The 12,488-nt window shown below is 27.9% G+C and overlaps 1 protein-coding gene across 1 annotated transcript; it reads left to right on the top strand.

Moving 5' to 3' along the window:
• The first annotated feature begins 6,814 nt into the window (after positions 1–6,814).
• LOC108769338 (uncharacterized) lies at positions 6,815–12,336 on the top strand. Its single transcript, XM_018520252.1, has 5 exons — positions 6,815–6,910; positions 7,665–7,764; positions 11,379–11,440; positions 11,810–11,924; positions 12,045–12,336. The coding sequence occupies exons 1-5, from the start codon at positions 6,875–6,877 to the stop codon at positions 12,161–12,163; spliced, it is 432 nt and encodes a 143-aa protein (XP_018375754.1). The 5' UTR covers positions 6,815–6,874; the 3' UTR covers positions 12,164–12,336.
• Positions 12,337–12,488: the final 152 nt, after the last annotated feature.

The raw sequence follows: 12,488 nt of genomic DNA, 5'->3' as shown, positions 1-12,488 counted from the left end.
CGTGAAGCTGGCCCAAATGGTGATTCTTTACGAGAAGCACCATTTGGGTCAGTTTCACCAACGCTTAGCGCTTTTTTTACCTTTTTTTTAAAAAGGTTATAAAATACGCTAATTTTTCATACAATTACAGGTACATTTAATTATATATAATTATACTATGAAATATTTTTTCTTGGATTATGCAAAGATCTGTACTTGCCGCTTAAACAAGTCGATTTAATTGGGTTTCTCAATAAGCATAGATACTTTTTAAAATGCATTGCCAAAAAGTGCATTAAATGCGGATATAATGCAGGACAAAAATGTGCTTTAAAAGTGCATTTGCAATCCGCTTTTAATGCGGATTTCAATATGCATTTAAAGCGCATTATACGCGCATTGGCATTCCTTAAGTAATAACTTTACTTTAAGTACACAAAATTGGAAAAGCTCTCTTATTTCTCGATTGACAATCGAGCGGAGACTGGCGTATTCAGAACAGTAGTCTGCATCTTCATGTTATCTGAAGCAAGCGTTCACATGTCCGTACATGTCTTGGTTATCGACATAGAGCTTATATACTACTGAAGTGGGAATACGGACATCGAGCTGTGAGCAAGATCTAAAGGACGGAATTATTTTTCTATCGTCTTCTATCCTGTTTTGGCATATGCGCAGAAAGAAGAAAAGTTACTGGGCAGGACAGAAATACATCTTCTGTCTCTCAGACTTTGCTCACACTTTCCACTCATTGCTTGGATAGGTCATTCCCATCCAGTAGTATAAGCTCTATGATTATGGAGATATTTAACATTTTCCAATTTGCTCCTATACTCATAGCCACGCTCTACTTTACATATAATTTTGCGATCTAATCAATTTCAAATCTATTCATATGTTATTCCAAACCTGTTTTTTGTTTCAATTGTATTACAAAATGATGTGCCGTTATAATACAAATTTTTGATTCTTAAAAATATTTGTGAAACTTTCATCATGATGTACATATACATATAACTATTAAAGTTATAACTGCTTGATAAAAATTTTATGCGTCAAAAGAGTTAATGTCATTGCATATTCTTTAATAGTATTATATATTCAAAAAAACTATCAACGTATAAAAACTACATTATTATCTATTTTCCTGTTTAGCCACACGAACTTTGATAAAAACATTGATAAATACTTAGATGTACGAATAAGCGGACATATTTTCACACACGTTCGTTAGAATTTATATTTATTATGAAAAACATATTTTATGTTCATCCTTGGATGGAATAGTATGTTTGATGTATTCAAGTAATGATAAACGTAAATAATAATAATAATTTGTTTTAGCGCGTTAGGAAATTTACCGTCTTTGATATAGATGAATGTCGCTGATACCGACATAATTCTTCTAAAGCGACACCCCTTTATTCTTTAGAAACTAAGTATTGCACTTTATTAATATACTAATAAAAACGTGACCCTTTAGCTAATTAAAAAAGTGTAAATGCATAATTCGTATATTCGTGACTTGTTTCTATACGAAATCAGCTAAAAACGAATTATACAAATGCGAAAATAAAATTCTTTCTTTTGCAAATTGCGTAATTTAAATAATAGTGATTATATTATTCATAATATTACGTCGTTTTAAATGCTTGTATAATACTTTTCTAAATCAGTTTTATTTATATTATTTTCTTTCTTAGTTTTTTCATAATACCTTTTTCCCATAATTTTAAATATAAAATCGGAATGCAGCGTAAACCGACATACCTGTAAGTAAAACAAAATATGGAACATATTAACTTAATCTTTGTAATGTTGCTTTATAGCGTCAAATAATTCTATCGGAGCTGAAGCCGATAGTACATGTACGGCAAAAATTTTTGAAAAATTATCGCATTACATATTTACATCTTGCAGAACAGCTTAAAGTAAATACGCATATAATTCAACAAAAACGTTTTATATCGAAGTGAAAAGATTATAGAAAATCTTATTTACATTCACTTGTAGGTATTCTTTCAGGTATTTCGGCGCGTAGTTCAAATGCTCATAAATGTGATATATATGCAAGTATATATACAATATAGTAATTCAAACTGAATTATTTAAGCATTAAAGATCTAGCTTTAACCGTTACGGCCATTACTTCTATTTCTTATTATTGAATTTATTCAGACAATTTCTATGAAAAAAGGGAATAGGAATACGTGGCATTACTGCCCATTGTGTCAGATTTGGAACCCATTTTGTTAAACGTTCATTTTTGCTTATCTTATACGAAAAAATTAATTATTACAAAATTACAAATATCATTATAAGAACTGCTTATATTATCTGAAGAAGACACTTTTTTGTTTGTATTTATGTATTTAAAATTAAATTTTTACCTTTTGTTTAAGATATATTGTCTAAAAACAAAATGGTATGTCAATATCTATGATCTTCCCCTAATATCGTGTAACTATTTCAAAATTAATATATTTCACAATATTTCAATTAAATATATTATATTTTTATTACCTGGAATTACTTATATATATTTGTATTGTTTTCAGTCTGAGATATTAGTAGAATCGGAAACAAAATGGCATTTATAAGAAAATAAAGTATAAAGTAAAGCTGAACATTCGAATGTGATCGACTGTGAAATTATAAAATTATGACACTAAAAGAAGATGTATCTTTAAAATAATGTTAAAATTAATGGTGTAATAAATTTCAATTGCATTATATATGTAATGATATTTTTAATTTCATATCTCATCTATATTATCTAATTTCTTTTCTGCCGTAATGAGATTACGAACCCTAAATGTATCCAAAATTGGTAAATTGTGTCTTAATTGATTCATTTTGTAATATGTTTGTTAAAATGTAATATAATTTAATAAATAGTTTAAAATATCACAAGTTACTTTTTCCGCTTTATTATAAAAGATTCTGTATAAATTCTAAATAAGTTAATATAATAAAATCAATTCTAAAAATAAGACTGCACAAACCTTAAGGAAATTGAATTTCGGTCAAATTAGCTAAAAATTGGATATGTTATAGATCTTGTCCCGATAAAAAGTCTTCACAGGCACGACCCCCCATAATGAATCGTTTCATCTCTTTTTCAAAACGGACTAGTACTACAACATCTTACTTTCAACGAATACAGTGTATTCCTACGTTGTTATTTGTATTTTCTATCTATATTTTTACGTAAAAAGTTATAAGGCTAATATTGACTTAATTGCTTTTCACAAATCAGAATGCTTGATTATTATGAGTACCCTCGCCTCTCTCAAATCGGGGTGCTTAAATTTCTAAAATCAAATTATCAGTCTTGATATCTTTGTAACTTTTTTGTAAGAAGCAATCAAGTCGATATTATCCTTGTATCTTTTTTTATTTAAACATATGCACAGAAATTCCAAATAATGACATAGGAACCGTATTCGTCGAAAATAACCCCGGATCTACAATAGAGTTTTAAATCTTAAGCCAAAAGAAATGGACGAATCATAATCGATCATTCTCCTAGAATTCGACCTTAATTGGTCAATTTCTTATAACTTAAGGCTTAAAACAACTATTGTAGATCCGAGGTTAAGGTAAATATTCACAAAAAGTCAGCACTTTATGACAGGTCAAAAATATATGACAGGTCAATAATCTTGTCATATGTTGTCAAAGTCATGATCCTGAGTAACCTCCATCAAATTTTAGCCGTCGCTTGTTATTCGTTAAAAAGTTATTAAAAAGAAAAGTTTGAGAAATAATGTCTCTTTTTACTATATAGAATAAAAATTTTCTACTTTAAAATATATTTTACGACTGTTCGAAAGCTCTTTCCACCTCTCCCCCTGCTTCAAGGGGCATGTGCGCGTGCGTCTACATGCGTGCGCATATGTATGTGTGCAAATTTCTGCTTTAAAATATATTTTACGATTGTTCGAAAAGCGATTTCCACCCTACCTATTTCCCTGGTTCAAAGGGCGTGTACGTGTATGTGCGTGCGTATATAAATATGTGTATGCGTGTGCGGTGTGTTGCGGGTGCGGTGCGTTGCGGGTGCGGTGCGTTGCGGGTGCGGTGCGTTGCGGGTGCGGTGCGTTGCGGGTGCGGTGCGTTGCGGGTGCGGTGCGTTGCGGGTGCGGTGCGTTGCGGGTGCGGTGCGTTGCGGGTGCGGTGCGTTGCGGGTGCGGTGCGTTGCGGGTGCGGTGCGTTGCGGGTGCGGTGCGTTGCGGGTGCGGTGCGTTGCGGGTGCGGTGCGTTGCGGGTGCGGTGCGTTGCGGGTGCGGTGCGTTGCGGGTGCGGTGTGTTGCGGGTGCGGTGCGTTGCGGGTGCGGTGTGTTGCGGGTGCATGCGCGCGCGCGTATTACATTTTAGAAACAGTTTCACCGTTTGTTTTATAAATGTATTTATTTTTAAAACAATTATCTACAAAATATTGAGAATATAATCAGATATTTTACTTTATTTTTAATCACTCTGTTACAAATGTATTCGTTTGAACAGTAAATTATCCTTTAAGTTTCATGATACTATTTAATTATCACGTAATTGTGCAATATATCTGGAATAATAGAACGCTCACTGCACGCGAAGCATATTATTATTTACATTTGTCTTTATTTTTAGATGATATTGTGCAATCAGACAATTATTTATTTATTTATTACGTAAGAAATAAAGGCAATACTTATTATTTTGTTAACTTTTCATTATTTAAGCAACACGATACGTAAGAAAGATAAAAATGCCGGTATTGTTCACAGTTGATTCTTATTTTTTAATATTATCTTAAGTACAGTATTAAAATATCTTAAACTAATCATAACTGAGTCATATGAACGTCTTGAAAGACATTACTTATCAATATTAGTCACTATGTACACGCGAGTGAGACGCGTGCGCCAACCCTGAGCGCTACATAGAGACGTGTTAATTTTAACATGCTCTCCTGCAAAAACTAATTGTTGGACGCAATTTTGCTATTGGAAAAAGTTGTTTGTTTTAGCATAAAAAATCATATCCTATACTCCGAATTCGTGAATTTCAAATCACCTTGTACAGTAAAGAAGACACATTATTTTTCAAACTTTTTTTGTTTAAAACTTTTTAACAAATAACTTTTTTTTAAAGCAATGCACTGAACCAAAAATGTACGTAAATACAATAAAAGTATTCATTGGTATTAATAAAAAATTTATTAAAATTGGTCCAATGAACAATTTTATTCCTATAATAATTTAGGTTTTATAAAATGATCAATTTGAGTTATTAAACTATTAAAAAATTCATTGTGACAATGAATATATACATTAAAATAGTTTGCCATGGATTTATTATAATAACCAAAAACTTTATTCATTCAATGAATAATATCATTAAATAATGCATTAAACTTTATTGTTATTAATGCGTTTATTGAACTAATGTACTGACTTTATTAACTAATAAAAAAATGCGTTAATATAATGAATGTATTTTATCACTTCTACAAAATTTTATAATAGACATCTAATAAATGAATTTATTAAGTATATGAACATATTTGTTGGAAGAATAAACTTTTTCATTGATTTAATATGTTATATTAAGTTATGATATATTCAAGTACAGCATATTAATAAACAATGATTTGTTATATTAATAAATCCAGTTATTAGCTAATAAAAAATACTCAATAAAATATTCATATCTATTAAAAGTTCATTATATCAATGAATTTAAAGTCAGTAAATGTCATTCATTGATATTATGAATAACATTTTTTTCAGTGTGGTTAAAACTTGTTGGAACTCACTCAGAATCATGACCTTGACAGCATATATGTCAAGGTCATTGATTTTTCAAGGGGCAGACCTTTTGTGTATATTTACCAAAATAAGATGTTGTAGTAGGTATTAGGCAGTTTTGAAAAATGACGCCTCTTATATATGTGAAATGGTTCATTGCAGAGAGTCATTCTTGTGGAGACTTTTTATCAAGACTACAACAGATCAAATCTTCAGCCAATTCGACCGAAATTTAATTTTCATAAAGTACGTGTGCAGGATCCTTTCTTTAAATGTGTAATTCTTTGTAAAAAAATCCAAAGGTAAGAATTAAAAACTTACGTTGCTTCTCTAATAACATTTTCGTTTTAAATTTTTGTTGTGAAACATAAATACTTTTAAGTAAAGAATTTTAATCAATGTAATAATTACAAGTTTAATGTCAAATAGAACATTCTCAATTTATAATTCATTTTTTTGCTCTAATTTTCAGACATGAATCTCTGTGTTAAAATTGGAAAATTGAAAATTAGGATGATTTTTACTAATTACTGAAAGAGGAGAAACTTGAAATCCGAGCTCAAAGACTTTTTTAAAGCTTGAGGTTTCTTTTAAAACTTGAAGTTTTAACTTTTTAGATCGGTATTTCAGATAATATTCTAATTGATTATTTACGAAGTTATACGAAAGCTTTAACATCCTTTCTGGATCATCTCATTACGATTATTTTTGATGAAGTTGCACTCTCTTAAAAATTGCTTATTTATAGATATCAGAATATATGATCTCTTTCTTTGACGTAGTTTTATATTTATTATACAATATTATACACTTTATGATATATTTATTGTATTTTATTAATGTGATCGATAAAGATGTATATTAAAATGTTATCTACTATGGTAATATTTTATTATTTTATGTACAACGCATGAAATAATAAAATATTTTATAATACAATATGCGCATATCATGTGTGATGTGTGCAATAAAAGATTAACAATCATTTTGTAAGTGCATTTTTGAGTATATATATACATATATATTGTGGAGAAATACTCAATACACAACAGAAAGAGTCTCTTGTAGCTTCTATACGCATCTTACCGTTACAAAAGTTAAAAATGAAAACTTTCATACTTTTTATGTGTCTGCTAGCCGTAAGTATAAATTATATTTTTTTAAATACATAGAAAAGGGTTTCCCAAATTTGTGTCGTGATCAACATTTAAAACAATAATATTGCAATGCATCTAGTTAATACATATGCTAGTTTGAGTAAATTATATATTTGTATTCATTTTTTTTAATATCTCATGTTATATATATATATATTATTTGATTCTTTCTTTTAAATTTTTATTGACCGTAATTTTATAAACCTTTTCTGAAATATCTAATGAAATATGTGTAAAGAACGATCTTGTTTACTATTTCTGTTGATTTTCATATCGGCAGTGATGCGAATTTTTAAACATAAACGGTTTAATAATTGTAATTTATATGTATATTTGGTTTTGATTTCTATCGTTGTTCCAAAAATCCAACTTCACACACCCACATGTATGTACGTTGTATAGATATAAAATGTAGTACTTGTATGTAAGTTTGTACTATTATATGAAATGACGTAGTGTAAAATTGAAAATTATTGCGTTCTACTAAAAATTGATTCATGCTTTGAGAATATCTAATGTAGAATACTGAACAAGTTTAACTAAAACTGTCTGAAAAAATACATACATTTTAATAAGTATGAATGTTATATTATGACTTATTTATTATAAATACAATCATTAAATATTTATTATAGCTAAAAGAAATTATATTATGCCATGTTTAACAATTTTCAAAATTAAAGTATTTATATACAAAAAGTTTACACATATATTTGAATAATTTTTTTTATGTTAGGTAGCTTATGCAGGAGATAATACTAATGGAAATACGTTTTGTGACTTGCTGGAATCCTGTACGAAGGAAGTGTCAAAATGCAGAAATACGCCATTCCTGTGTAAGCATGAAATATTCAACATTAAATATTGAATGTTAAGTTATTACAAAAAATTAATAGCATTTGACAAACAAAACTTAAGAAAAATATTGATTTCTAAAAACTACTTCTAATTCAAACTTTATTAATCAAAAATATCAATAGCTTCATAGTTAAGGTAGAGAAAACCATGACTAGTTGTTATAATTTTGTTGCTAGAATAATTTTATTAGAATTTTTCTGGAATACTGTATACATTATCAAGATACCTATGCACTGATTTAAGTACATTTTTAACTAGCTAATCAACTTTTTTTTTTAATTTGTATCAATTTCTTTAAACATTAAAAATAGAAATTTTCTGGTAGATAAACTGTAACAACTTACGCCATTGTAAGGCAAATTATTATTACCGAGCTTAAGACAAATTGTTATATTTATAATATTTTCTCTCTCTCTCTCTCTCTCTCTCTCTCTCTCTCTCTCTCTCTCTCAATTAAAAGAAAAGAAATTTGACCTCAAATTATTAATTTATTAAATTAATGATGAATTAAAGCTTAATTTTAGGTAAAAAATACTAATTCATTAAATGTGTATTAATATATTAGATAGTTAATTACAATCAATTAAAAATAATGTAACCAGATTTTATTGTAACATACTTTATAAATTTTAAGGCAAATGCTCGATAAGTAAGTTTTTTCAACTATAGAAATATTAAAAGTCAATTTCGAGTAATTTAATTTTAAATGAGCATACACACACGCAATTCAAGCAAACGTAATATGAATCATTTTCTCTGCACAAATGTGAGTACTGGATGAAACAATTTTGCGGAGTGGATGTACTGAATCCAATCGTCATGTGGTCTACTCCAGTAGTCATTTTCTAATTTTGATTGATTCACTTGTTTTTTTTTGTGTTTCTAAGAATTCTTTCATTTTCTTCGTTAAATTCTCCTTATTCTTTCTTTATATTTATTTCTTCTTTCTTTGATTGCTTTTTAACAGGAGAATCTATTGAAATAATAGATTTCGTCTCAGTAGGCCTTTTTCATTTTCCCTTACTTTAGTTTTCGGATATGATCCTATATCATCATAAGTGATAATTTCTTATTTATTGTCATATTAACATCATCTTTTATAAACGTTTTTCTTAGATGTTGCATTGATGTATCGTTGAGATCAAATTTATATCACAATCAAGTGAGTTTGACAAATCTTCTATTTCTATAAGCCTGTCTTTTTTTTGAGAAATTTCTTGTAAAAGTCGATCAGTGATATTAGCTGTGAGAAAATTCCGTTCTTCATACATGTTCAGATTAAAAGGTCATACGCCATCCTTTTAAAAGCCCACTATAATGTTTTCGAAATTAAAGCGCTTGCCGAAGCTTATTTAACCGTCGAAAGTATGTCATATATTGATATTAGAGCAATAGGTGCGAATTCATACAATTTGTACAAGCAGAGTACTATTTTTTGAAAAAATCGTGTACTTAGTTCAAGAAGTTGGAGATGGTATGTGGTGGAAATGATATATAAAAGAATTATATATTTTTCTTTTACAAAAGTCTAGCACTGCTATTGATAGGTGAGAATTGTGGTTATCTAAAACTAATATAGGGGATATTTGGTAGAAAATGAAACATATTTATAGTTGTTTTTTATAAATTATAAAAAATTGTCCTGTAATCTATCCACTAGTATGAGCAGCACAGATGCTTCCAATTGAACCTCGATTGAAATGTCGCTTAAAGTTAACACGAAGAAAAATAGAAAGAGGAAGAGGAAAATTACTAATCGCGTTGGCTGCTATTTCAATATACGTCACAGTTGTTTTCGCTATTTGTTTTTTTCCTTTCTCTATAATCATATTGATTCGTTTTTTAACTTACTAACTCTTGTTTTGTCTACATTCCATAATTGATGATATTTGAACTTGTGATGCTGAAAGATATCATACAGAAAGCTGTTGTAAGAATTAAAACTCATTGCTCTAGACAAGCTTGTTACTTCAGAAGTTCGAAGAGAATTTAACTTATCTTTTTAAAAAAGCTAAGAGCCAATCTTCAGATGCACATTATGATTTATACTAATTTTTAGGATGATTAATTTTAGAAACTCATACACATATTCATATTTGAGTAACTTTATATTTCTGGATGATAAATATATTTTGCTGCACTCACCAATATTTTCAAGTTTTAATTCTAAATCGTTTGAAGATACCTGCTTAGATTCTGCATTCCCTACCAATTTGACCATAGAAATAAATGTTTTATTTTTGCTTCCTTTTTTAGACAACGTTGCATTGTTATAAAAATAATGTCATTCGTATCTGTGCTTTTGTAAGAAACAAAGAGATATCTCTAATTACATTTCTTTTGTAGTTGTTGTATTATATGTTTTTATACCTGCAGATCCTATATCTGTCTTTCTTTTGTAAAATCGCACAATTCTGTAGAAAGAAACAAAAACAATTTTTAATTTCAGGGAAGTATGGAGTAAACTATTACACCGTAACATTTTGACTTAATCGAGTTGTAACAATTAGTCCCATTTCGCCAGTTTTGATTCGAGAAAATACAAATAAAAAACAAGTATACATATCAATTAAAAAATAAAACGTGCTTTTATAATTAAACGTAAATACAAGAAATATACAAAAAGAAAAAGATAAAATACCTTCAACTTATGTATCCAATAAAACAAGCCTGTTCAATTTGAGCCCAAAGGCAAACTCGACGAAAAAAATCCAGTGTAAGATTTCAAGGACTGTAAATTATTGATAAACGTCACACAGATGCGTATCAACACATTACAGTCCCCGAAATCTTACCCACATTGAATTTTTTGCTTCAACAGTAAAAATCACGTAAACAGACGTAACGTTTTCTACTGTTCAATTATAGCGAAACTAATTGGAATAGCAGAATGTCATAAAGATTACATGTACTATTTACAAAAATGCTACTTTTTTTGGCAACTAGAAGAATTAATTATAACAATTTATTCCTTGTAATTAGCTTCCGTCTCTCCTAATTGAAAAAGAATTGTCACTATTGTTAAAAGTCAGCAAATTAATGTAATTTTATTAAAATTAAAAATTTTACATTTACAATATAAAGCAATGGCTTTTTAAACATTAAATTACATACGTTTATGTTAAACAGAATCAAAACGAATTTATTTATGTTTTACAATATTAAAAGTGAGACAAAATAATTAGTCCCTTATTTTTCTATTACTTTATCTGTAAATAACACTTTAAACGAGTAAATAATTAATATGAAATTACTTTAAAAACTTTCAATACAGGATACAATGTAAAAATTATGAAAATGTTAAAATTTTTAAAAGATTTGTAAAAAATAATAACAATATAACGAATTGACGGAAATTATCAACAATATTTCGAATGAATTTATAGTCGAAGTATTCCAAGAATATGACATCTCTAAGAATCGAAATACTGCTAACATGAATGCAGAAATAAATAAATTCTCTTAGAAATTAATATTGATTAAAATAAAATTATATTGGAGTTATATTAGAATTTAAGTGTTATTCATGAACTTAATTGTGAGAACATATACATTTGAAATTATATTAATAAATACGTAATTTATATTACAGGTTATTATAATGTCATAACAGATGATTCAGTATGGTATTGTATACTCGAAAAAGCTCATGCGGTATGTATTTATTAAAAACAGAAATTTTATAGAAATAAATACGCACACACACACATTCACAAACACATATGTGTGCGGTGATTACTAATATTATCTACATTCTTAAATTAACTTAATTTTCTCATTTTTGTAAAGAATTTTTTCATATTGTGCTTTTATATATTGTACTATAATATATAATTTTTCAAAAAAAATTTAATATAAATTATTATTTAATGGGATTTAATGTAAAATTAATAATTTAATAGGAATTTTTTATTATGTCTTTTAATTAGCATAAAGGAAGTAAATTTAAAAGTAAATATAAAAATAAATTTTTCAATTTTAAATTGTGCTGTTTAATAGTACAATAATATACATTATTTTTAGCTTAATGCAGACGGTACAATAAACAAAAAAGCAGGTATTGGATTTTGCGATGTTGCTGTGGATCAAAATTACGTGGACACTTGTAAGGAACTCGTTAAGGATTGCCTATATGAAGGTAATCTATATAAATATGTTTTTTAGTAAAAGTTTATTTTTAAAAAACAAATATAAGAAATTTTATGAAATTTTGAATTAAATCTTATAATTTTCTGTTTTTTTTTAATTACATATAAAGATCTAGACCACTGCCTAAAGGGAAGAAGCCAAGCTAATTGTCAAATAGATTGTATTAGAATCAAGGGTGTGATGGATCACCTTATACAATGTAAAGAAAAACAAAAGAAGAACGCATAAAAAAATTATTTGTCGAAAATATTAATACCACTAATTATATAATTTTAACTTTATGCCAATATTGTATATGAAATAATTATCTGCACATTTATAATTCTACGATGGCTCTGTAATTATCGTAGTTATTATATTAGAACCAATATGTTTCACAAAAAATAAAACATTATGCATAATGTTGTTTACTTTTTTCAAACCGTTTCCATTAAACCTTACTTTTCACATTGATCGTAAGCCGATAATACTATTTTAAGTCGTTATCGATAATAAATAAAATTTTTTTCAAGTAAAAACTTTTATGAGCAATATCCAATCTGTGTATATTGTA

This window comes from Trachymyrmex cornetzi, unplaced genomic scaffold (assembly GCF_001594075.2).
Source record: "Trachymyrmex cornetzi isolate Tcor2-1 unplaced genomic scaffold, Tcor1.1 scaffold895, whole genome shotgun sequence".
Taxonomy (NCBI): domain Eukaryota; kingdom Metazoa; phylum Arthropoda; class Insecta; order Hymenoptera; family Formicidae; genus Trachymyrmex; species Trachymyrmex cornetzi.
The sequence above is the reverse complement of the archived record's forward strand: the minus strand, read 5'-3'. Positions and strand labels throughout refer to the sequence as shown.

Excerpts from the sequence above, each read along its gene's own strand:
- LOC108769338 (XM_018520252.1), top strand. The coding sequence starts at position 6,875 with ATGAAAACTTTCATACTTTTTATGTGTCTGCTAGCC. Across the intron at positions 6,911-7,664 it reads TTTTTATGTGTCTGCTAGCC|GTAGCTTATGCAGGAGATAA; the intron begins GTAAGTATAAAT and ends TTTTTATGTTAG. Across the intron at positions 11,441-11,809 it reads TACTCGAAAAAGCTCATGCG|CTTAATGCAGACGGTACAAT; the intron begins GTATGTATTTAT and ends CATTATTTTTAG.